The sequence below is a fragment of the Chroicocephalus ridibundus genome, chromosome 15, assembly GCF_963924245.1.
Source record: "Chroicocephalus ridibundus chromosome 15, bChrRid1.1, whole genome shotgun sequence".
Taxonomy (NCBI): domain Eukaryota; kingdom Metazoa; phylum Chordata; class Aves; order Charadriiformes; family Laridae; genus Chroicocephalus; species Chroicocephalus ridibundus.
The window spans coordinates 12,170,579-12,196,641 of NC_086298.1; the positions used below are offsets into that span (position 1 = coordinate 12,170,579).

Below are 26,063 nucleotides of genomic sequence, written 5' to 3' on the forward strand. Positions count from 1 at the left end.
CCAGTTTAAGAGCCAGTAGTGACATCCACGCACCATTTCTGCAGCTCTCTGTAAGGGGTCAGGATGGGAACAGAAAAATCCTCCTTGTTGATTTTTATGGGTCTAAAGGAACAAAATCTCCCTGCTGCCCCCTGTTTTGGGTCACAACCATCTCAGTAGCTGGGTGCCTTGCATTGCTCCCCCAGGCCCAGACTGAAAGGCATCATGCCAGACAACAGCGGGTGACTGAGTGACATGAAGGATGAGTGGCTTGAGAAAGTCATGCCCCTGCACCTTGCACCAGCCTCATATCACACGGAGAAATACTCCAAAGTGGGGCTGTGGTCGGGGCAATAGAGTCTCCGAATATTCTTGCCCAGAGTTTGAAGTTGTTCCCAGGTCACGAGCATCTTCTGTAGTGGCCAGAGCAGCACAGTGTCATGGAAAGCTGAAATAATACACAGATGGGAGTCTGCTAACAAGCTTTCTGTAAGGTGATATATTTGTGGTTGCTTTTCCTACTGCTTTTTGCACAGTAGAATGGGGGCATTATATGGATTAAAGACGTAGTGCTTTGGTAAACTGCCTACAGTGGTCAGTGCTAACTGCTGGCCTCCACAGGCCACTGAGTCTTAAAAAAGCCATAAAGTAGTTATCCAACACCATGGAAGAGCCTGAGAAAGGGTCATGAGGACAGAAGCACCACAAGAACAATCTCCCTCATCACTTTGGAGCACTGCTCTCTGCTGTCACCTTTGTAAAGGAGGGATTGACAGAGTGACTCCTGGAGTCCCTGGGTTTGGTTGAAGGGTTAGGCCAGTTTGTCTTTCAAGACCATTCCACCACTACCTGTGTACAACTCAACTTTACAGAGACACTTAAAGCACAGTTTGGAGGCTACCAAGTGTCTTTGGGAACCATCAAATTTCTCTGGGTTGTTACTGCTTTTGACTGGGTAAATGCTTATGGATGTTCAAGAGAACTTATTTTTCCACGGAGGAAACCCTGCACTGAAACTCAACCGAGCAACACATTTCCTGATCCAAGTTCTAACATTGGCTGTGCCTGTTAGATCTGCTGCTGGGGCAAGGCAAATCTGCCAGGTTAATGTGGTGAGAAAGGAGGAATACAGAAAATCTGCAGAGGTTCTGCAAAACGAGCCGTCCCTCCTCCCCTGGATGCTGCTCCTGGAAAGGAAGGGAAGAGGAGAGGAAGGGGAAAGGCAGAGAGAAGAAAAGACTCAGAGGTCTGAGGGCTGTGGCTGGGGGAGGAACCCAGCCCCAGTCATGGATGAAACAAAAGGGAAAGCATGAAGAAGAACACAGGCTGAAAAATGAATAGTGATGGAAAGGTCTGGGGTGAGAGGAGCTCTAAAGAGGAGGCTTGCCCCAGTATCTCGTGTGACTTACACAATCTGTTTAACAGCGATCGGTCATGTTCTTTCCCTGACACTAGCTGCAGCAGCAGCTCTGTGCTGACAGGCAGCGGGGATAAATGATTACTGACATATGCTAATCGGACAGTCTTAGACAGGACGTAAGAGGAATACATCAAGGTGGTGCAAAACACATCTCTTGGTTGAAACTCTCCAACTTGTACAAGTAAATTAGCTTCAGGAAGTCACTGAAACTGCGGTTCAAAATCAACGGTATGGCAAAAAAAACCAAACCCCATCAGAACAAGGGCCGGGGCAGAGGGCTGAGAGGCTCTTTGCAGTGGTATCTATCAATGCCAGATATGATTTTGGCCATGTAAACTCCCTGTAGGGTTTCAGTGCTTTCAGACTTTCTGGTGTCTTCTTTCCATTCCCCTTGCCCAGCTCTTTTCCCTTCCTTCCTAAAATGCCCCCTAGCTCTTCACTTGAAGTTTCCCTGTAATTTACACCACAAACAAAGCTAACAGAATTCAAACAAGTACCCCAGAGCACAGCAGGATGAGCAGATGAATTCAGGGAGATGTTTAGATCCCATTGCTAGAACAAGAAATCTTCACCTTGGCTCTTATTTGGATCAATTAAAGGAAGTGTCACACACATCTGTAACCTGGCTAGACTCTTTGCTCAGTCTAGGGGTGCATATTGTCAATCAGGTAGCTTAGGGAGGTATCAAGAGTGCAGGCTTTCTGGAAAGTTCTAATTCTTGGGGTGAAAATGCTTCTTGAAACATCTGTTGTGGTTTGAATTAGTTATGGTGAGAGCTGATAAAATGGCAGGCTACCAAAATGCCATTTTGGTTTGACTGTCCTGTTCGTGTAGGGCAGTTGTGGGACTACCAGGATAGAACAAAGGCCACCCAGTACTAACAGGGAGATAAGAGATGCTTCTCATCTGATGAAGCTCATGCAAGTGCACACAACAAGTTAGAAAATAAGTCATTAAGCCCTTACCCAGGTTACTGCTGCCTATCTTCCAGGGCTTATGGCTGCAAAAAACATCCCACCTTGAAGGCCAAAAGGGGCTGATGTCTGGATACATCTAGAGAGGGAGCATTTTATGGTCTGGGTCTCAGGGAACTCTGAGGTGAGAGCCCTGTTTGTACCTTCATTGTGTGCCAAGGGTGTTATCAGGGCATGTGGGCAAGGTTAGAAGGTGTCCCTGAGTTCAATCAAGCGCTCCATACCTTCTCCAAGCGGGGCAGGTGCCAGAAGGACTCCTCCTTTGCAGGTAGTGGGTGTTTTCGCAGAAACGTGTTGCGAGTTTCACGCACTTTGTCCTTCTGTAACCAAAGGTAAACAAGAATGGGCTGAAACGGCTGCACAGCTGTAGTCATCAGATTGGTGTCATGCAATGTAATGACTCTGGGATGAACGAGACTAAGAGTCACTTTGGACTGACAATCACAAGTGCCTGATCCGGGTAGCTTTTCATGTCCATGCAGCTGATACTGATATCTAAAAGATACTGATGAGAAAAACAAGAGCAGCTGCCAGCTCCGAGTGTCTGTTTTATACAGCATCCCAGTGAGACGACCGCTGCCCGCAGGAAGCCCCGTGCTCTGAGCTAGAGCAATGGCTCATCACTAGCTGCAAGAGTCACTTCCACCACCCCCACTATGGGGGGTGTTTCCTGCCTGTCCGGTGTGTGTTACTCTCCTGATTAATTGCAGCTTGATGTGCAGGTACAAGCCAGTGCAGGTACCTGGTGAATGCTTTGCCCACTGCGTGAAACCCTGGGGACTCTGCTCTGTGGTCTAGAATGTAGGTTTGTGTTGCTTAATTCAGTAATCGGTGGCTGCAGGCTTTGGGAACTTGATGGAGGGAACTTAGTGATTAAAAGCATCAGTCATTAATAGATAAGGTAGGGATGCACTTTCCAACATCCTAGGCTTGTGTATTCTTAAAGTAGCTGCTAATTAAGAACACTGTATTCTTGCACTTCAACTATAAAGCATAGTTTGTGATGGCAGTAAGCCCGTTGAAATTGGTCATTACCATATTAGCTCGACTCTTCTTTGAGCCATTAACTAATAAAACAGTCATTGGCTGCTTTTAAATGTTATTATAATATTGTTGTGTTTAACAGCCCAGCGTTGCACTCTAACAACTGCTGCGGGTGCTGGCATCAACCACACCATGGCAGGATCACGACTGGTGCTGGTCCTTGGAACACTTGTTGGCGGTTCCGTTGTTTTGTCCCCTGTCAGAGGTGACCTGAGCAGCGCTGATGCTGTCCGAAGGACAGTCTGCAGGGCTCCTGGCAGGAGGATGACATAAATACCAAAGATAATTTGAAACGTAATTCTTTGTTACAGCAGGGTGTTTTACTATTGTGGTGATGCAAAGAGAACCAGAGCCTCTATTTTAATTGATACCAGGAATTTCGTTGGGCAACCTGTGACTGGAGGCACATTGATGCAGACAGATGCTGGATGATAGCTAGAAAGGTGTCTCTGCAGGACAGGTGTCTAAGCCTTTGAAAGGCCTTGGCCAAAGCACCACTGCCCTGGAGAGCTTGCTCGGCTCCGGTGTATATCTTCAGATACAAAAATACCTTAAAGAACCCCACCTCCCCTTTTGTCTCCAGAGCACTTTCATGCACACACTTTGTGATTTGCATATCTGGTGCTCACTCCCACGGCATCACCCCACAGGACATGCTCTGGCTGAGGCCAGGACTATCTTGGCTGGGAAGCAGCTGATCTTCGTTCGGCTTCACCAGCTTTCTGGTAGAGCTGGGAAGAGGTTTTCCCAGCTGAGAGCCCTCCCCGTGGCTGTGAGAAGTCTGTCCACCGTGGGGTGGGACAGTGGGGCCTTATGCCAGGTAGCAGTGCTGTGCACAGCAAGGGAAAGCACTGCTGGACCATTATCACCTTTTTCTTTTCCACTCGCTTGGCTGCTGTCAGGGCTCTCTGCTGCTCCATCCACAGCTCCTTGTATTTGTGTTGGAGGAGGTCAAAAAAGGGAGTGCAAGGCCTGGAAAACATTGAAAAGACAACAATATAATCTCCAGGGTTAATATCTCTCTTTACCTCCCCATGATGATTCATATCTCTGCTCCTGAAAAGTGTGGACTGGTGAGAACATGAATAAACCCTCACACTGGCAAAGGCTTTCTCTTCCTCCAGCAAGACTCCAACCCACATTCATTTGCAGTTGCTGCACCACAGCCTGCACACACTTGTGCTGACCTGTAGCAGGACTGTGCTAGGCGATTCCTCAGAACGGGCACAGTTTCTATCTTTGCACAACTTTTTATAGGGCCCGTATCAGCACCTCTGTTCCAGCCCTGGTGTGCTGGAAGGACCGTGGAGCACCACGGGCTGCAGCTCATCCTTGGGCCCTGCTATGGCTCCAGGAGAGCATTTCCAGCCGGTACCCGATGGTGGGTAATGAGAGCACTGAATGGGGCAATGTGCAGAGGCAGAGAGCTGGGCCTTGGCATTGCCACCCCGGAGCCTGGAGGAGCAGCTCTGGCTCCGAGCAGCTGAAGGCAGACCTGCTGGGTCCCCTCCGCCCCCACACAGCCATGGCACCTGCTTGGGAAGAACCACTGGGTGCAAAGCGTCTTGCTAAAATAACACTGCTTTTGCTATTAAAATATCAATACTGTGGTATACCAAAAAGCCGCCAACAGATGCAATGACGGATTGGGTGAGAGGAGTAGGTGCTGTCCTAAGCCATCTGACTAGGGATAAAAATGGCCTCAATGCAGATGGTCAGGTGTCTGCAGCAGAGAGGGGATCTGAACTGCTGAGCCCTGGTCTAGCGCCTCAGCTGCACAGACCCAGGTGTATTTGCTCCTCGAAAGAGGGTACCATGGAGCATCCTGGCCAGGAGCAGACAGCAGCAGAGAGGAGCTGCAGATGACCATGATTCTAGAAAAACAGTAAAAATGAAAGGCAGTTTCTTGTTGGCCGGTGTCCTGTTCAGGTGCTCTGAGCTGGCATTAACCTGACCAGCTTGTGGCAGAGCTGCAGCCTGAAACTGTTGAGCCTTGCTCCCTGCAAGCGAGGATGCTTTAACTTCATCAGCCACTGGCAGGGGCAGCAGCAGGGTTCTTGCCTTGAGGACAGCGTATCACTTATTGCTGTGGTCGTGCTGCTATATTTTTCCCCCAGAAGCAAACACTTAAAGGTGATGGAGGACCTCAAGCTGAAGTTTTATTGGTCCTTGTCCTTGCACGCTTTGCTGGGGGGGGATTTTTCCACCTCGGCAGCAACCAATGACAGTGTGGAGCCATCAGCCCCAGCTCTGCTCCCGCCTGTAGCCCGCAGTGCCTTCAGCTGCAGCTCCCATAACAGAAAGGCAGAGCTTTCCCTGCCTGTTTGGACTGACTGCAAGACACTGGGGACTTGGGCTAGCTGCTGGGCCACTTCTGGGCCACCAGCTCCACCAGAGGGTCATTTTCTGCAGAGAGAGCCCATGTGCCATGAAGTGAGCTGGTGCTTCGAGGCTTTTGGCAGGAGTGGGTCCAAGATCAGTAGCAGGCAGCTTTTAGCAGTCTGGAGAATCTTTGACGATCACAGAGGGCACCAGCAGCGCGTATGCAAATAGTAACTCTTCTGTTTCTTGTTCCTTCACCCCTGTGGTGACTTTTATTACTTAATTATTGCACACCACATGCTTCAAAACAGCCTAATCTATGGTCGTGTTTTCTAATGATACTAGATGTGCGATCCAGCAATATACATCCCAAGGGGGCATTCATATGAGAGGAGACATCCTTCTGCAGACCTCCTGTTTCATAGATCACATGCTGCAGGGCTTTTCAAGGCTTTGCTTACAAATCAGCTGTGCTGCTCCGGACCGTTATCTTGAGACACCCTATGCCAAAGGGGACACCGACATTTACCCTTTGTCTTCCCCTCTTCTCCCCGCTCCTTCCCTTCCAGTTTGGCATTTCACACTGATGACAGCTAGGCAAAATATTTACAAAGGATAAAAGACCTGCGGTGGAGTGTCTTATTGCCTGGGTGGGTCTCCAGTCTCGTGGCATGGTGTAAACTTTGGTAGTCCTGGCACAAGCACATGGTGAGCCTTGCAAATGGGCTTGTTTCCTTGGCCTTTCCCTTTGCTCTCCAAGGCAGGAGCTTTCCTGGCGTGCAGGAATAGCAGGGAGGGATGCAGAAAAACATTGAGCCTTTGTGTGTAGTGTTTGATTATTGATTTTTGTGGTAGCTGAATGTGTTTTCACATCTCTGTGGAGGTGACTTTTACCATCTCCAGTGGACCAGCCAGTTGGTGACTGATTAGTCCACAGCTGGCTTGTAAGTAAATGCTTGAAAGGACACATTTGGGTTGATGCTCTTCAGAGATCCTTCCCTGCCGTGTGATTAATCGCATTTAAGTCCTGATCCAGCAAAGTATAGAATCATGCCTGGAATAATACACGCATGAACTGCCTCTTTGAAATCGATGGGAATGACTCGTGTGCTTAGTTATACACGTAAGCTCCGGTGGGGCTGCAGGACGTGAGGCTTTGTCTGGCTTTTCTGCCTCCTTGGAGAGAAATACTGAGAAAGTGGGGAAGAGCAGGGGATATGAGGTAACACGCTTCTTTGACTAAGGGCACTGGAGAAATTTCAGCAAGGCGGCTTTTTGTTTGTAGGTCAAACACTGATCTCACTGGAGTGGATGAGGAATTTTGGCCCCAATACCAGTGCCACTTAGCAATGCAACAGTTTTTCTCGCTTGCGGCTGGCCTTTGGGAAAATGTCCTCTCACCTTAGCGTTACTTAAGGACAGGAATGAACGGCTCGTGTGTTCTGTTTATCACCCTGCCCAGATGTCACTCCTCTGAACTGGGAGGATTTTGCTGTTATCGGCTGTGGATGCTGCGGGGAGAGCAGGGGAAGCATCCACTGAAAACGCTTATTGTGGATTAAAATCCATCTCGTTCAGAGTAACTCGGATCTCCTTGTTTTGGCACAAGCACCCTGCCACAGAAAGGAAAGGGAGAGAAGTTTTGATAGGATGTAACAAATTATTTATAATTGTGGAAAAAATAATCAGCTGCTTCCTTTTATAGTCAAATAGTTGGAGCCACTTCTAATGTTGACATTTCCTAAATATTTTAAAATTTATCTGTGCACATTTTCAAAACTATTATCCCTGAAACAGTTCCTGTCTCTTTAATAGACTCTCTCTCTAATTTACTTTCAAGAGTCAGGGTACAGACCTATTTTCAACTGAAATGACAAGCGCCTGCTAACTTGGTTATACAATGCGGTATGCTAGTCTGCCAGAAATTGCTTGGAAAAGAAACTGCAGCCCCCTAATAGGCTATTTCACTGTGAGAACAATCTTAAAAAGTATAATAAAGTATTAACAATATTAAAATAAAACAGTGTAGGCCTTAAATGAGCTACAAACTAGTTAAATCTATTCTATTCAATATGAGCCTTCAGTGCTTTGCAGCTGATACCTCAGAGCTGGGATTTATCTAAAATGAAGGCACCAGGGACATGCAAGAGAAATGGTAATTATAATTTGCAAACATTAGGCTGACACTTTTTTGTGTATGTGTGTATAAATTCTGACAGCTGTGATTTGTGCCATGCCAAATAGTGTTCCACCGAGCTGGGAAGGGCTCCCTTTCTGGCAGGCCGTCCTCAGAGCAGCAGCTCATTAAAACTTTGGAGAAGGAGAAGTTGCCGAAAACAGGAAGGCGTCAGAACCATCTGAGGGACTTTTGGTACACGCTTGTTGAAAGGTGTTTGAGAAGAGAGCCTTGGGTCTGACAAACTGGAATTTTAGTACGCCTCTCCGTTCACAGTGGGGCAAAATAATTGGTCATCAGTGACTACTAATTTGGTTTAGTAGCCAGAGGCGTTTTTTTTCTTCCCAGAAAATCAATGACAGTGCCGAGGTCTGTTCAACGTGATTCAGCTCAAGATGGGTCCTCATTTAGCTCTTGATGCTTCTTCCACTGGAGACAGCTATTTTGTAAAATGAAATTAAAATCCGTCTATAATATTCGGCTCGGGGAGCGGCACCCGTCAATGCCATGCTGCTCTTGGGTTTCAAGGTTGTCAGTCTCCCCTCAAACTTATTTTCAAAGGTTTATATAGCAACTGAAAAAAAGGTACTTGGCAAAAGTGGATACAAAGGGCTTTGCTCGGGAAGGGGGTTTATACCAGCTTAAAAGGTACAATCAATTTGATTGGTAAGTTCTGTTGTAAAAGGGTAAAAACTTGACTTGTGGTTGCCTTTTTCTTGTATAATTCAAAAGCACAGGGGCTTGTAAATATTTTAGCGTTGACTTCAGCCCCTGGATTTTCCAGGTAGCTCTCCAGCCAGTGCAGGCGGCTCCTCTTCTCGCTGCTGGTCAGGATGGGCTCTGGTGGGGACCGGAGCGGGGGAGCAGAGGACACGTGCCACGAGCATCAGCTCCCGGCAGCTCTGCAGCTGTTTGGGCTCTGCCAAAACCACTGCTCTGATTTTAATGGCAGCAGGATCTGGCCCTGCATGGGCGCTTATGCAACACATAAATCACAGAATTGAATTTTTTTTCATAGTTGTGATATTAAAACTGTGTTGCAACACCACTGCCTATCCTGAAACTTTAACCCTCTCTCGAGAGGTTAATGAGGCTTCAAGGGGGTTTGATCATAGAATCATTTAGGTTGGAAAAGACCTTTAAGATTGAGTCCAAGTCCTTGCTGGTGTCCTTCCATGTAAGATGACTTGCTTTTACTGCACAGCCAGGATCTGTCTTTGGGGTCTTCAGTCCATGGGGGAGACAGCTGCAGGGGGCACCACCTTTGTACCCCTTTCTTGTGTACTTCGTGACGGGAAGGACTTGTCCTGTGGTAGTAGTGTCCGTACAGAGATCTTCCCCCGGCCTGTGGCTGGGACAGCCAAGCCATCTCCTACCACCTCAGGTTGGTTTCTTATTGGGAACCAGTTTGGTCCTCAGCATCTCTGGAGTGTGGGGCTCCTCGGTGCAGACAGCGCAGATTATCTTCAGCAAATAAAGCACAAGCTGGGGTCTGTGATTCCGCTCGGGGCCTTGGGCCAATGCAGGCAGCAGTAAGGCGTTAATGCTCCAGTCCCTCTGCCCTGAAAGGGGGCTGATAGCACAGGAAAACTCTGATTACAGCTCCCTTGTACTGCTATATTGTCTCCCTGCCTCCCTCGTTACTGATGGGCTGGAGCTAGCAATCTATCTACCATTAATTTGTCTCTGTGTAGCCCAGCAGGAATCTGGGGCATGATTACAGCTCTGGCCCTTGTGCGAGAGCCGGCACGGCCGCGGCATCCCCTGCAAACTGCCTGGCTCTGCCTTCCCTTAATTGTTCCCCTTTGGCCAGTGGACCTGTCTCTTCTAACAAGGGCAGCGAGGAGGGCCGAGGTAATTGAAGCACTTAGCCACACTCCCAAGCATTGCCTCCTGCAGCTAATTAGGAAAGAGGGCCGCTGGGCTCTTCGTTATTTCTTTTAATTGTTTGTGGGTTTTGCATAACAGTGAATGGCAGAAGAGGGATGTGCAGTTAGTGGTGAATTCTTGACTTTGAAATTTGTATAAAAGGTCACTTACAATTTGTTAACGCTTTCACAAGAGTGAATTCAATTAGCGGCGCTGGCAGTCCCCGCACACATGTGTGCGGTGTGTTTGTAAGGAGAGGGAGAGATGGCAAAACAAGCAGGGCATGAATGTAAAGGCTCTTCATTTTCCTAAGCAGCTTGTGGACTATACGGTAAAGTTATAGGCCCCTTACAGCTTTATGGTCCTCTAAATAGGTCCTGGCAATAAACCCATGAAGAGGCCTGAAAGATCATTTTTAAATGATCTCCACTTGTCCTCGCTTTCCATTAACCACTGAAGAAAATAACAAGAGGAAAAATTGGTAGAAAACACTCGGGGACCAATATTTTTTTTGCAGTCTTTGGGCTGGAAAAACTCTCGGTTGAAATAGTGGGTCTTTCACCCCGGTGGCAACTGCGGGATCTGTGCTGTTGAAGCACTGATTACTCTGAATTTCTGAAGCTGCTTTACAATCCTTGTAATTTGGATGAGGAAATAACAATATAAATTATTTCACTGTGGGCAGCCAATGAGGCAGTGGCTTCTTCTAAGTGTCAGAGGATCTGTTATTTTGCTCAGAGGGCTCGTATGTATAGAACAGTAAAAAGAATAAAATCCATTGTAAACACGCACTTTAAAAGATTTATCAGATGCTCATAGCTGTACTTAGGAGTACACATGGTTACAAGAGCACCGATTTGCTTTACTATTCCCTCCCAGGCCCGGAGTGAGATGTGTACTTGGAATGGTCCTAAATGCACACGTGGAAACACGTGTCTTGCAGTGAAGATACCAAGCCAGCTCTTACCCATTAAATACCTGGCTTCACAAGCTGGAATTTGTGCATTAGCATTGAATTTTTGGCTTGGAGATACCCTTTGTCTGACTTAATTGAAGATTATTTAGATTTGTCTTCAATACATTTGTCTGTGGCTGGAAATCTGCCGCTACCCTGTGAGAAACTCAGGTGGGATGTGATTACGGGGCAGAGCTATTCTGCCTGGAGGTCTCAATCCATGGCTGAGAGTGAACAGCGCTCAGTCTGCAGCCATCAACGAATGCAAAACATCCTGATGAGTGAAAAACCCAGAAAAAATCCCCACAACACTGAGCAAAACAAATCAAAGAGCAAGGTCTTCCCCTTGACCTCCATCCCATGCTTGAATCTCTCCGGCTGGGTGGGAGCATTACTTGGTTTGAAAGGAAGAGGTGTCAATGAGGGCTGAAAAGCTTTGCGTTCACAAAAAGGATTCTGTGGCTGTTTCCCTCTGACCCAGGTTTTCATTGCACAGACTGCAAAAGCAGAATTTTGCAAAGGAGAAAGTCTGTCTGTGGCAAGAAGTAGTTTTAGACGGCAAAAGCTTTTTGGTAGAAATTTTTTAGCCAGATGTAATAACTGGAGATAAATCCACAGACAACAGTCCGTCTCTGTAAGAGAGTAAATTACTTTCCTATTCAGTGTAATGCAATTGGTAATAAGGGATCTAAATCTCTTTCTTTAGATCTTTTTTCCCCAGCTCTGTGGCTGACGTGCAGGACCTGAACGTTATGCCAAACCATGACTTGGCTGTTTATTTTCTCTTAATCCTGAAGTAGTCTGAAGAAGCCTGAAGTAGTCAGAAACTGTTACAACTGCAGTAAATAGCTACACTGAAGTAGAACCAGCATCTTCACGATGCACTCCGGACTTTTGGAGGGAGGTAACAGGTCTTTGGCCACCCAGATGCTGCAGCCACCCGGGCACAAGGCAGCACGGCCCAGGCGGCTGCGGCTGGGAGCTCTGCAGCAGCTAATGTACACACAGCGATGCGAGCACATACCCACCTGGAACGTCTCCAGCAGAAGAAAATGATTCTTGAAATAGAAATTCTTATCTTAGCAATGTGAGAAGGGTGGCAGAGACACAAAGTGCCTTTCGCAGTGGAACAGGGTAGGATATGCAATTATCTGAACTGATGGGAGTCCTATATTTTTTTAGCTTGGTTGCATTTTTCTGGCGCCTTCAGCCTGACAGTGGTTTCAGTCACTGTGTTACTTTTTCATAATTTGTTTTGTCAGTGCTCAGATATTTTTTTCCAAAACTTTTGTTTGCCCCAGTCTTTTGGATTTTTGTGGCTTTGCGCTCTCGTTATTTGTTTGGCTTCCAGTGATCGTGGATCGGATGTGGGCTTGCTGCAATATTGCTCTTTCTTGCCCGTCCAGCTTTTCCTGGTGGGTTCCTTCCAGGAACACCCTCTGCTCTTCAATATTGTTTCTTTGACATATCTTTGCAGCGGGTCTTATAGATAGAATAGCTTTTTTTCCAGGGCCATATATTAATGACCTGAAATGTTCTTTAAGTGTCTCAAAAAGAAACCTACAGGTGCACTCTCTGTGCCAAAGAGATGCTGGAAGCACCTTTTGGGCAGCTTTCTGAACTTTGTTCTGGCTGCGTGTAAACATCACGGACACTTTGGGTGGAAAGGCCACTTGGAAAGCAGGAGTATTGAAACCCCCCTTCTCGGGGAAGGTGAAAGCTAAGGACAGAGCAGTCAGTCGAGCCAGGAAGCTGCAGGGGCAGCCGAGGCAACAGCTGAGCTGCTAAAGGCCAGTGAGACAATTGTCAACGGAGCATTAGGACAATCGCAAATGATACAGAGAAAAAAGGAGGTACTGGATAAATGATGCCCTTGGCCAATTGTAACAATTCGATGAAGAGAGACTGCAGTGACCAAATGCTTTAGAGAGATGAGTTTGCTGCAGGAACATGGTGAAAGCAGCTGCCAAAGGATTAAGACCAGTTTTAGAGCACGGGAGGTGGAATGTTAGGAGGAAATCAAGTTAGAAGGAAAATGGGATGTAAAATTCAGGAAAGGGACAGTTGAAGTGAAGGCATACGGTAGGGGGGACCCGGCAGGAGACATGGGTATGACAGAGTGCCAGGGAAATCCTGCCAGCACACCCAAGGTCAGCCCAACCTACAGGCCAACTGCCAAGTGGATGGCAGCACGTCGGAGGCAGGGTTATGGCCATGCAGGCTTTGAAGGAGGTACAGGTGTAGGATGGCAGAGAATGGCACATCAGTGACGTCCTTGTGTCCGGGAATATGTTCTGGGACATAGTATGCAGAATTAGGAAACTTGCACTATTAAGAGGCAAATGAAAGCTCTTGTCTAAAAGCAGCCCTGGAAAGGCTGGACGCTGTGTTCCTGCTGAGGATGCACTCTGTGCTGCTGCCTCCTGGCGAGAAAGCTTGTGCTTGGGGTACCAACTGCGTGTTTTGGCTTCAGACTCCTTCTGTGACCTTGTGCAAATCAATATAATCTAAAATCTAGCTGTAGACAGCATCTGTATCTTTGTGCTTACTTCTAGTTCCAAAAACGACCAGTTAATGTCTGCTAATTTCAGTGCACAGTGAACTTCAATGAGAAAAGGTGGTTAGGATGATAAATGTGGGTCTGGACATCTATCGGGGTTTGCAAATGCACCTTCAATAGCAAGCTGGATTGACCCTAGTGAAGATCCTGGAGGTCTTCACAGAATCTGTGTCTCTCTAGATCTCGAGTATCACCAGAACCCAGACCACTCAGTGCCCTGCATCCTCCCTCTTGTAAATCAAGGTAATTACACAAAGGATATGGGAGTTGTATACACCTGCTAGTAGCACTGTGGTGTGGGGTTGTTTTGAGTGAAAGGAGGTAGAACTTGTGTCCAGGAGGACAGAAACCCTAATCCGCACACATCTTACAGCTATGTAATGTCATGCACAAAGCAGGTGGATGGGATGGGTTTAGCTCTGGAAGGGGAGGCATCGCCAACGACGGGCATTTTCCTTGAAAGAAAACCCGTAGACCTGTTTGTGGTGGGGCTGAGGGCTGGGGCAGGTGAAGCTGAGCGTGCATACACTGTAACGTGGTCGTTACCCCAGCGCCTGCGCTCAGCACAGATGTACTCCCTTGCAAATTGTGGCTTGCACAAGGCAAGCTCTTGTAGAGATCAGAAGCTGGAGGGTGACTCAGGGGAGCCTGACTGGAGGATGCCCCACGGGGGAGGCTGGGACCCTACCACATCCTCGTTACCGCTGACCTTGGCACGAGCGCTGCCTGCTGATGGATCGGCTACGGAGCTGGACAAGACCCTGGGGAACCACTGTATTATCTATTATCGTCCCATCAGTGCCTCCCCTGACCCCTCCCAGCTCCGAATGCCAGAGGCATCAGGGAGGGAATAAATCTCTGTCTGATACTGAGAGAGAGAAGGGAGCGAGAGCAGGAAAAAGGAGAGATGAAAAATGTCCTTTTTATGGCTCTCACAACAGAGCTGGCCACATGATTCGTAGCAAACATTTCTGTGGGAAAAGGGAGGGAGAGAACGAGGGGGAATCAGCAAAAAACCAGAGCTGCTTCTCTCCCCTGGAAGATGCCCATGGGGAAGGAAGAGAGGGTTACGGGTGACCTTTGAAGGTAAATATCCCAGGAAAGGAAAGAGTCCTCAAAGGTTCAGAAAGCTCACTCCAGTGTCTGACGCTGCCTTGTGAAATGCTCCATGCAGCACACGTCCACTGTGAACAGAAAGCAGAGGCATAAGCGGTCTGCCGTGCTGGAGGGAACAGCAGGGCCAGGGCGTGATTAATAAGGCACTAATAGCAACCACAGCATTTGTGTTCATTTCTATTTGGGATGATCCAGGAGAGTTCGTACTTGTGAGCCTGGGGAGAACTCCTGACCTTGGTCTCTTCAGGAGAGAGAAGCTTTTAGCAGTGCAGCCCAGGGCCCGAGAAGGGTCTGGACATATGTTGCCAGGGCTTGAGAAGCCCCCTGCGCGTTCCCCACTGGCAGCTGCAAGACCACAAACACGTTCCTGTGACAGGTCCTGAGCTGCTCGGGCTCATAACGCCCTGTGCTGCGGTTCCCAGGGCGGCAGCCGGCCCCAAGGCTCTGTGCTGGCACGAGCTGTGCAGAAGAGCTGCAACAGGGCTGTGGGTGCAGACTGGCAGGGTTCGCGTTGGCACTCCAGAGACTGTCCCAGAGCATTGCCATCAGCAGACAGGGTGGCTGCGACTTCCAGTGCCGTGGGAAGGCACCCTGGCTCCCCGGCCTTCTCAGCTGTACCGTCTGTGCTGTGCCTTGGGCTAGAGAATGACATGCAGGCTCTGCTCTTGTTGAAAAACTTCACTGCACCTGAGGTGTTTATCGAAGCGGACATTTCTAAAGGCAAGCAAGTGCTTGGAGTCATGGAAAAAGACCGTATGCCACCATTCTCTTCTGTCCCCAGACACGCACGTATCTTAGTTGTGAGTGCCTTCCCAATTAGCAGCACTAAGGACACCATTGTACAGGACTTAGAGTCCAAAAGCAGAAGCAACTTAAATCCATTGAGAACTGAGTCATTTTTTAATAGGGCAAGTCTTGCTGAACCTGGTCAGCTGTGATTTGGGACGGGCTTGGGCTGGGGAGTGCTCACCAAAGCTGCTATCCTTAACTTGCCAGTCATGGAAAAGTGTGTTAAATTCCCACTTTTACCGAAATTGCTGTAACAACTCCTTGGTAATCCCAGTAATTTGATTTTGTGTATAACATGCTTTTAAAGTAAAGGGATAAATACAATCAGTCTGCATAAAAGGTAGCTATTAAGGAGCAGGCAAGTTGTACAATAATAACTTTAAATTAAAAGCCCTTTCCCACCACTTCTGCTGTTGTGGGGTCTGCAGATTTTCCTTAAAACTTTTGAAACGTGCCTAGACTACTTACAGGCAGCCATTTAACCTCCGTTTATGAAGAAATAAAGCAAAATTGATGTTGATTTTTGTCTACATTGGGGGATACTTTTGCAACATAAAAGCCCTTTTGCCTGCAATTTGCAGAGCAGCCCTGTCACATCGGTGAGGGCTGATACTGATAAAGATAAAGCTTTATGGCTGGGGCATTTGCAGCTAACAGCAAGCTAATGCTACATTTTCATTTTGATGCAATTAATGTTAATGTCTGCTACGAAAATTGTCATTAAATACCATTTTAAAATCCATTCAATTTGCATATGCAAAGCCCATTTACTATCATGTAAAATACACAGTGCCGTTCATCATGTCTTTTCTCTAGAATTTGTAGCTGTTATTTTTCTGGTAGTGATTATTATCCAGCTCTTAAAATGAAGCCTAATGTCTGGTCCAGACCTGCACAGAGCGAGAAAACCCTCCGTGCTGCAGCAGCAGCATCAGAGCTGCTTCGGAGCCACTTCCAGAGGCTTCGAGCACTTGTTTGTGCTGGACTCACAGGGGCTCTTCCGCACTGCCGTGCCCTCCAGCCCCCCTCGTGCTCCCGTGGAGGACAGGCAGCAGAAGGACCTAGAAGTCCGTCTAAGCAAGGTGCTGGTGTTCTCTCCTGCAGATTCCCTGTCGCACAGTTCCCCATGAGAAATCAGCAGAGCAGGCAGTTGGGAGCTGGTATGTGAGGGGGACGTTAAATGGGTCACTTCTAAACACTGTACCTGTTTGAACCTCACAGACGCTGGATGCTTTATAAAAATCTTCTGAAAGATGCTGCGACGCAAAAGACCTAACTCAGTGTGAAGCCTTAAACATCCTGTTGCGTTTTAAGGAACGAACGGGTAGACTTATGCCCTTCTAGAGGGGTTGCTGGGGAAGCAGCAGGTACCAGCTCCCCTCCAGCCCTTGGGCGGGAGCGCAAGAAAGCAGAAAAGAGCAGTGAAAACCTTCTTTGCCTCCATCCTGCCGTACTACCAGTTTCTGCCCAATGCAGGGAGATGAACTAACAAGTGAGAGAGAGTGGGATAAGGAACTTGAACTGATCCTTAACTACACCAAAGTACTTCAACCAGTGCAAACAGGTAGAAATGCTGTTGCTCTGATTTTCTGACCCTGGGAAGCCATTATTCTGGCTTACAACTCTTCATGTTTAAGTTAAAGGATTGGCATTGAACGAACTTATAAGAGGTTCCAAGCCTTTAGTGCCAGAGGTGTAATGGGGATGCGTTGTGGCACGTAGATTAGATTTAGGTAGTTGATTATCTGACACACAGGTGCAATCAGACATGGAAGTGGTGCTGCGACTCAGTTGCATGTCCAGGTTCGGGAGACTTCTGTTTTGGGAACTGTGGTAGCTGAGATGTGGGGGTAGGAAGGGATAATCTCATTCTGAGCAGGGCCCCAAGTCTTCCCCCTTACCGCGATGTGATGCCATAAGTGAAGTCTGCAGGTACTTTAGGAGGACTTCTCTTGAAGCGACTGTGTTCATCATCTTTGCGCCGAATGTCCTTGGCCTTGTAGTACAAATTAAATTCATGGGCTGTGGTATAACCAGCCTTCAGAGCACCACGGTTCATGGTGATGAAGTCTCGAGGCATCTTCTGAGCTGAAGTAGTCCTGGGCTTTACTGTATTCCAGTGGCCTATTGCTGGAGATGGAAGGAAACATGAGAGGCAAAGAGAAAAAGATCAGGCATCTCAGGTAACTCCCATTTGTGAAGGCAGGCTGACGTTTGTGAATCATGCACAAGGGTCTTGCATGGCTTGCATGCGTTTTGCCGTGGTTTCACTGGGGAGTGGACTTTGTATCCTATCCCACTGCATTTCACACGGGCCCATCTCCCATTTGAGTCGGATGTCTTCTCACCCTCTGCCCTGGCTGGCTCAGCAAGTCTGATTTCACAGGAAAATTGGCCTGAGAGCATGAAGTAGGAGCTCTAACACAGTTATGAAAGTAGCCACATGTATTACCCTTTGCAGGTGCCATACCACCCACTGCTTGGGCTCCGTGTCATCCTATAAAAGTTTCTATTACGATACAGAAACTTTACTAGCCACCAAGGAATTTGAGTGTTATTAATGAAAGTGGGTGAATGTTGGAGTTCTTCACCTCCAGCTTGATGAGAAGTATCAAAGAGAACTGGGAAGGAGAAGAGAGTCTCTATTAGCATTAGGACTTTGTTGCAGGTTTATATCTTAGTGGTAGTGTTGTACCTTCAGGGACTCCTCCATCTGTCCTCTGGATGTACAGCCCATATGAAAAATCAACGCCTGGCAGGGTGTAGCGGTTTCTCTGGGGCTTCCCCAGTTCTGCCTGCAAAAGAGTGAAGTTAAAGGAGAAGTGTAAGGACCTTTCCTGATAATTTAAAGCCCTTGAAAATAAAAAATTGTAACAGAACGTGGCACAAGTACCAGGAGTGGCTCTGGCTCCACTTGGCACAGGTTTGAATCCCACCGTCTGGACACAAGCGAGTGTGATGGTGCCAAAGGGGAACTCGCAGCCATGAGGTTTCACCAGAGCTGAAGGCTAGGGAGTGCTGCATTTCACACGTTTTACCTGAGTTAGAAAGTCACCTGGCCTTGCTGGAAATAGGGATCCTGACTCAATATATACGGACTTGAAGCCTTGTTTGGTTAACTTCTCCTTTGGCTGGGATGCCCAGCCGTGCTGTCAGCTGGAGAGACTCTGCAGCGAGTCTTAGCTTTCCTTTGTTATTTCATTTCCAAGTTGTGCACCCTCCTAGAGAACTGGCACAAACTTCCCCAGGCACAATCACGTCACCATTCCTGCCTGGGAATAATCAAGGCGCAAGGCATGTTGCAGGGGGAGGATAAGGGGGATGGAGAAGGGGGAGCAGAGCCTGGGGTTTATAGCACAGAAAAGAAGAGAACTTGAGCTCAATAACCTCATTTTTATTTAGTTTTAAAATGAACTCTTCCCCAGCCCATGCGTGTCCCAGCCTGGTGGTGTCTGTGGGATTAACTGACCTCCCCTCACCCCTTTGTCTCTACCCCCCCATCTCCATGGTGAAGTCGCTGCAGGATGCGTGTGTCTTGAAACCTTATTGCTGCTTGACAGGGAGGTGGTGGAGGAGGGAAGGGGCGAGAGCCTGGCAGCCTGGGTCTGTGCGCTCCTGCTAGGAGACACTGGAGTAGGGTCAGGCAACAAGCACCCCAGAACCCCGAGGCCTGGTGTGGGTGCTTTGGGAAAGGTTTTTTTCCATGGGAAGGGTAGCGGGGAAGCTGGGGTGTTGCAGGTGTTGGCAGGTCTTGCTGGGAGGATGGTAGTGCTGAAATCCTGCCTCTAGTGCTTCTCATGGGTGAATGAATCGTTGAACATTGGCATTGAAATGACTGTTATTACACTCCAGAGTGAACGCTCTCTGGATCAGGAGAGGCTGAATCAAATGCAGCCCTTTGCGCAGGGTCCGAGTGAAGAAAGTGCGACTGAAAACGAGCAACCTCCACATGCCACTGTGGCAGGCTGAGGCTGTACAGCAGTCGATAAGCGACACTGCTCACCGGAACTGCTTGTTTAGGAATATTGTCCCAACCCAAATTTACCTTCTGCTCTCAGCCAGCTCTGTGCAAACCCTGGCCAGGGCCTTGGAGCAGCCATGGCTCTCCTTTAGGCTGCCAGCCTGACGGCTCCTTTCCAATGTGCTGTTAGGTGGTACTCACCAAGTGTGAGTGATGCTGCTGAGGAGCTTGAGCTGTTCTGCACCAGGCTCAGCTCGGGCAAAACTCTCACTGAGCCAGTTTTACCTGGAGAGTGAGGGTTAATAACCCCCACCCAAAATAGGCACCTTTCCAGAGCGCTCTGCATTGAGGTGTCTAGAATTTGCTCATAATTACTCAAACTTTTTTGCCTCTTTTTGTGCATTCAGTTTGGAGTTTCTCAGCTTATGTCTCTATAAGCAGCTACACAAAAACTGAAAATGGCACAGTGGCTGTGGCACGGGGCTCCTCACCAGTGTGTCCCGGGGTGGGATTGTGCCCTCTTGCTTGAGCAACTTGTCCGTGTTGTGACAACAGGTTTGCTCCTTTGCAGATCCTGGCAAGCTGGCCGTCAGCTTTGCCAGTCTGTGATCGTTGGGATCACGGGGTCTGCAAGCCCATACAGTGCTGCTTTACAATAAATCCAAGGTCTTGCTTCCCAGGTCTGGGAGGGAAGTGCTTCATCTCGGTCCTGTTAAATCCATGCACTGGTGACGTTATAAAGCAGGTGTGGTATTCCTGCGGCTTTCACGTGCACGAGTTCACCAGAAAATGAATTTTCTGGACTTGTTAAGATCCTTTGATAGGCTTGAAAACCCCATCAGGCTCCTTGCCCTGTGTGAAGCTACAGATCCTTTGTTGCAAACAGATCTTTTTGAAAGCAATCGATTCAGCTACCTGACACCACCTGTGCATGACATGGCTGCGTTCCCCCAGCTGCCTCCTGTGAACCTCTAGCAGAGGAAGGGACTGTCCCTTGCAGATGTGTCCAGCGCTGGGCACGATGGGAGTGAGCGGGCTTTTAGTGCTACCGCAACTGAAATATCACACGGCAGCGCTAAACCATATGTGCATGCTGTGTGCGAGTTAGGGAGCTCGCGCAAAGCGTATAAACCGGTGCCAGGGATGATAAAGTATCTTTCATTGCTGATCTGTTTCTCCTGTATTTACAGGCATTTGTACGCTAGCTATTTTTAGATTAGTTGTTGCTGTTATACAAGGGAAATGGTGTAACATTCCCCAGATGCACGAGAAAAGGCTTTTTCCAGGGACCGTGTTCTGATACTGGCTCAGTTAAGTGAGGTCAGAAATGTGCCGTGATGGCAAAGGTGTGGCAGACGGGAGAAATTTGCTGAGAAACTGCGGGAAAGCAGAGAGGTTTGTAACCCGTGGCAAAGCTGCTTCCGGACCTTTGAATGCAGAGCTCTGTAGAATGGAAGAAATTCCAGGGTTTAAAGATTCCCTTTTGTAGAACACCTGAAGTTAACACAGTTGAGGATTTACTCCATCACAAAATGAGCGCGTGCTGCTGCTTTTTATGATCGGGTGGCATTTTACAGTCATTTTGCACTGAATAAATAAAGCTGAAGGTGCTGGATAATTAATTAAAAAGAAAAAAAAAACCAAACAAAAACCAACCTGGTCCAATATGTTGAACATGGAGAGAACCCGTGCCTGAAGAAACTCAACGGGCTCAGAGGACTCTGGTTGCCTGCCAACAACTTCTACCCACAAAAACAAAGAATGGGAAGGAGGTAGCAGGAATGAATCTCGCTCAGTGTAACCCAAGACTACAGCCTTTCTCATTCATAAATTAGCAAAAGGCTGTTGCAGCCTCATGGGCTGGTTCCATTTGTTTGTCCTGGGGCACTGTAGGTGTGCTGTGCCGTAAAGCTGTGGGGAGAGCGAGCCAAAGCTGATGTAGAAGGTCCTTTTTGCTTCCCCAGCTCCAGCACCGTTTCCTGCGTTCAGGTTTAGCCTGTCACGAAGCTGCTTGGCTGGAATACAGATCTGTCTGACAGCTGTGCCCATCAGCAGACAACTTCATTAAACCTCATTAAGATGTCATTTCTCTGCCTTATTTCCCACCTCTTGGCTCTAATTAAAACCGTCTCTCTCTGCATCCCAGGCGGTCCTAATTTTCTCTGGGTACCTTCTGCAAGTTTTCTCCCTTTACGACCTCTGTGAGGAAAATCCAGCATCTTAAATACTGTTTATCCAGCCTGTTTGGAAAAGACAACTCTAGACTTTTTCCTGAAGCATTCCCAGAGCATCCAGCAGAGATCATTGCCTCCTCCCAGGGCTGCGAGAGATGTATGCTGAGGCTTTGTTTACTCTCTCACACTGTCTTTAAGGACTCAGTTAATGCGTTCTTTCCCCTTGGACATGATAGTTTTCGTGGTTGAACTGGGTGTGTCTGAACTGGGTTTGGAGGGTGCCACACTCAGACTGGCCACAGCGCAGTGGTGGGGGTGTTTTATCAGCGGGGATACCCTGGTTGGCTGAAGAGCAAGCGGTGTTGGGTGTATTGAGCTCCCCAGTCTTTGCCAGGTAGTTTGTGATTTGTGCAGTCCCAGGTTTGAGTCCTGGATTTGTATTTTAGTGTCTAACGGTGTTGGAAAATGCTTGCTGTGAAGGAGGGAGGAGGCTGGGAAATGGGTCTGTTGGCAAGAGGTGGGCGTGTTGCGAATGTGTAAGGAAGTACAAAACCTTTAAGGATTCCAGGTTTTGTTGCAAGACTTATTTGTGTGTCGTCCCCTGGTATTTATGGCCCATCGACACACGTTGCATCCATTTTCTAAAGATGACTGAGACTGCGAGAGGGGCAGGAGACGTGTCTGTGCCGAGAGGTACAGCGAGAGATGGAGGCATGGATTCTTAATCCCTGCATCTAGGGCAGCCCTTCGCTGGGAGGGGATGCTGGGCAAATCCATGAACGCTCTCTGCTCTGACTCAGCCGGGGCTGCCCGGTCGCCTCCTCGATGGCCCTGCTCCGTGAACGCCTACAAACCCCACGCCAGTGCATTTTCAGCCCGCCAGGCCCTGCCTCCTTCCCTACCTTCTGTTCCCCTTTTCATTACACCCCCTCGTACAGTAAAGCCTCCCGTCACGCTGCCATTACTATTATTATTGCAGATTTACTGCACTTGCAGAGTGAAGTGATTGCGGTGACAAGGCCCAGCATTTTTCCCTCCTTCCCCCCGCGACAGCTTGAAATCAAGCCCTTCATTTGCATTTACATGATCTTGCTGTGCAGCTTATGAGATCGGGAGATTTATTTGCTACTTAGCTTGATGTTTGATTACACTCTAAGAAGGCAGTGAGCTACAAAGTGCAGGGATACATCAGAACTGAGCTACTGAAAGCCTCTGGGGGACAGTAACTCAACATCAGGTTTAGGTAGATGAGAAAGGGAATGTTCAGTGTTTTGAGAAAGGCAAATTTGATCAGATTTTTTTTTCTTTAAAGGTGGAGGGAAAAACTTACTTTCCCTCTCTCTTTCTCAAAAAAAAAAGAATGTTGTTTAGAAAAACACACCTGAAAATCTGGATTTGTTAATGCAGAAGAAATCCTAGCAGGGGCTGGTGGCTGCTGGGCTGCCTGCCGCTAACTGCTTGTAACTTCCCCTTCCAAGAAGATTATTAATAATAAGTTGGCAGTTATCTTTGAAGCTTTTCATAAACATTAAAGGTCAAAATCAAAGGAAGCTTTGCTTGATGAAGGATCACAAAATCTGGCCCTGGTTTATTAAGCTTCAAAACATTCCACTGAGCATTAATCCTGCTGTAACAGTGGGGAAACTGAGGCAGGGAATTAATGTGTCCATGCAGGACAGCAAAGGGAATGGAGTTTGGACTGGGGAGAGAGGTGGACCGTTCCGCTCAGTGTTCAGAGTGGGAGACCAAGTTATTACAGTGTCCCACAGGAGCGCGAGAGTCTTCCAGAGGAATGGGTGATGGTTGGGCCAACTGCTGCCCTCAGTAACAGTAAAGCGCGAGGATCTTACTGTGAGTTTAAGCCCTTTCTCTACAAAGACTCTAGATAGGTTAGAGAGACTAGTAACCCCAAGCACGTCTACACGCACCTTCCGCACTAACTTCTGCTCCTTGCTGACCTGCACGGGGAGCTGTAGCCTTATCCGCTAGAAACCTTTGAATGTCAGGTCTATTGGAAAGATTTTTCCCCTCTAGGAGCTACGTTTTGCATAACGCTGGCAGCAGAGGACTGCACGGACAGGTGGGACACAGGGGTCCCCCTCGTGGGTTAGATATGGCAGTTAGATAAGGCAGAAGGCACTTCCAGCCCCGGGTTTTACCCACCCAACCCCAGGCACCTGTGTGCCTTCCCATCTTCTCTGCTCATGGCGGGGCCGTAACGCCGATAACTGAGGGCCACACACCCGGGTCCCCGACACAGAAACCCATATCTAAGGAAAGCCGCCCGCTATCTGGTACAGCAGCTTCACGTGCAAACTGTTTGTACTTAGCTTTTAGTCTTGAAAATTGCCATGAGATACACTATTACAATTAATCATTAAAGACTTAAGAAAGAGTATACCCCATTACATAAAAGACTCCAGCGATGATCTTTATCCAACTTGTAAAATGGGCAGACTTGATGCGACTGCATAATTTTCCTCTCATCTGCACAAAATCATGAATGCAAGTCATACTTTGAGCCTGAAGTGAACACTGTGAGACCAGCCTATAATTACCAAAACAGAAAAAAAGAACAGCATTTTCTAATGAATGACAAGCCACTAGGTGGAAATCTAATTTGGTCTAATTAAGCAGCCTTTGTGAGGATTTGTCTTTAGATGAAAAGAGGGAGCCAAAGAGATCTAAATGCAAATGAACTCTATCATTTTGGTTTTAAAGGGCCAGAGAGATATGAAAGTACTTGCGTACACAATACTTTCATTTGTCTTCGTGGCTGTATTCACTTTCTAGTTTTCTGTTGAAAAATTCTGTTTGCCCCAAAATTCCGAGACATTGAATACTAGTCACTCTTTAATAAGAGAAGAGAATGTGCCGTTAGAGGGACAATTTTAGCAGTAGGGTACCACAGCTGTTAAAATTGCCTTTCTCTGTAACAGGGCTGCTTCTTTCTGCTGTTTGAAAGTGGTCTTGGGGAAAAAAAGAAGGTGCTCTTTGCTAGGGAGTCAGATTCCAAGTCTGCCGCTTTCGGCGTGTGGCACTGTGTAACTCTTGGGTCTTTGGGGGCACCTGCTGGACCCTGAGCTCCTCCTCAGTGCCTCCGTGTCAGTATGAATTACTTGATAGCATTGATAAATCACCACCTCCTTGCCCGGTTGTGCTATTTCTGCTGATTCTGCCGACAGTCTCAGCGCTGGGAGCAGGCAGCCCAGGTACAGCCCCAAAGGCTGAAACTCACTGAGGTTTTTGACTATAATTGAGATGGAAATATTGAAAACGATCTTCTCCTGCTCTATGAAATCTGCTCCTGACTTTAAGATAAATTTGTGTCTGTGTAAGGTTTCATGCCAACGCTGAAGGTCAAAGAAGCGTATGCGTTTCTGTAGTGGGTGTCACAGCTTGTGAAGTTCACAGCAGCCCCCGCTTGCCTGCAAGCCCTGGAGAAGCAGCGTGGTCTGTAGTCATAAGACAAAGCTGCTGGCAGGAAGGATGGGTTATTCGGGCTAGATAAAGATGGGTGCAGTTTGCAGCTACCGCTAGACTGAGGTCTTACCGGTACCTGTTCTTTCTTGAGCTACAACCACTATTCGCCTCGAAGGGGGAGTGAGCCTAGGAGATTTGAGGACACGTAGGGACAATGGCAGAAAGGTTTGGTACAGCATGGGGTGATCCTGGAGCAGCTGAATGCAGAGACACTTTCCTGAGTCCTTGCTTTCCCTATAGGCAACCTCAGGGGAAAAAAGGAGGTGTGTATGAATAGGTCAGGGTGGGAAAATCAGTGGAATAATTCTGTCTTGAATGTGGCAGCAGTTCTGGGAGCTTTGGGGAGAATGTGGGCAGAATACTTGGCCAAAAAAAACTATTTTAGCAACTTTGAATTTGACTCCCCAGAAGGATGTGGTGCTTCCAGAGAGTGGCTGGAAGGGGTATAGTGGGACTGTCACTTTCCAGAGAATCACAGCCTTGGGGATACCTGCTGTGTTGCAAACCTTGAAGTCAAATTCTGTCTGGGAATGCTTTTGCTGTGTCTGTTGTGTTCAGCAGGAGCACTGAGGTTTAGCTGAGAGCGGGGTGTGGGTTATTTGAGGACTGAGAGAGAACATTCTTTAAATATTAAAGAATGGGACAACATCTTAAAAAAAAAAAAAGTTTCTGTCCCCTTTCAGCAGTTATGACCTTTTCTCTGCGCTTCATCCTTAGTAATATCTGTTCTATAAACCTCCCCCATCTGCTACTTCAAGAAAAATCCCCTTATGTTCTCAAGGCCAGATGTTATCTCAGATTATGTCCAGCACAACTCAACTTAGTGAAGCTGCTGTTTATACCATGTAATTTGCTGCTGGCTCCTTCAACTCGATATAGGTAGCTTTAATTTTCTCCTTCTGCATTTCTTTGGGGCTATAGAAGATATTAGTCTAAATGCTGCCAGCATAGCATCCATAGAAGCCACAATGACATTAAAGGAGTTGAATGCAAGTGAGAATTCAACTGTGGGCCTTTCCAAGCAGACCGAGTATGGCCACAGTCCCAGTATAGCAAAATACTTCCCCAGTGGCACAGACCTCTCATTCTTAGGGCCAGATTCAATCCCTGGCTGCGAATGAGACACTGGCTGCCTTGAGAGCTCCCTGTTATTTCACAGCAGAATTTGCCTGAAGTCAATACACTCGTGGTACCTTTTAGAACAAAATATTCAAATATATCACTCTAACAGACAACTTGTT

The 26,063-nt window shown here is 47.7% G+C and overlaps 1 protein-coding gene across 1 annotated transcript in view; it reads right to left on the bottom strand.

Annotated features, from left to right (window-relative positions):
• CFAP77 (cilia and flagella associated protein 77) overlaps positions 1–26,063 on the bottom strand; it is a 61,622-nt gene that overhangs the window by 7,149 nt on the left and 28,410 nt on the right. Inside the window, exons 2-5 of the mRNA XM_063353252.1 lie at positions 17,900–17,999; positions 17,106–17,334; positions 4,287–4,389; positions 2,598–2,693 (exon numbers count right to left, since the gene is read on the bottom strand). Of these exons, the coding sequence (XP_063209322.1) occupies positions 2,598–2,693; positions 4,287–4,389; positions 17,106–17,334; positions 17,900–17,999 (528 nt within the window). The remainder of the gene's footprint in view (positions 1–2,597; positions 2,694–4,286; positions 4,390–17,105; positions 17,335–17,899; positions 18,000–26,063) is intronic.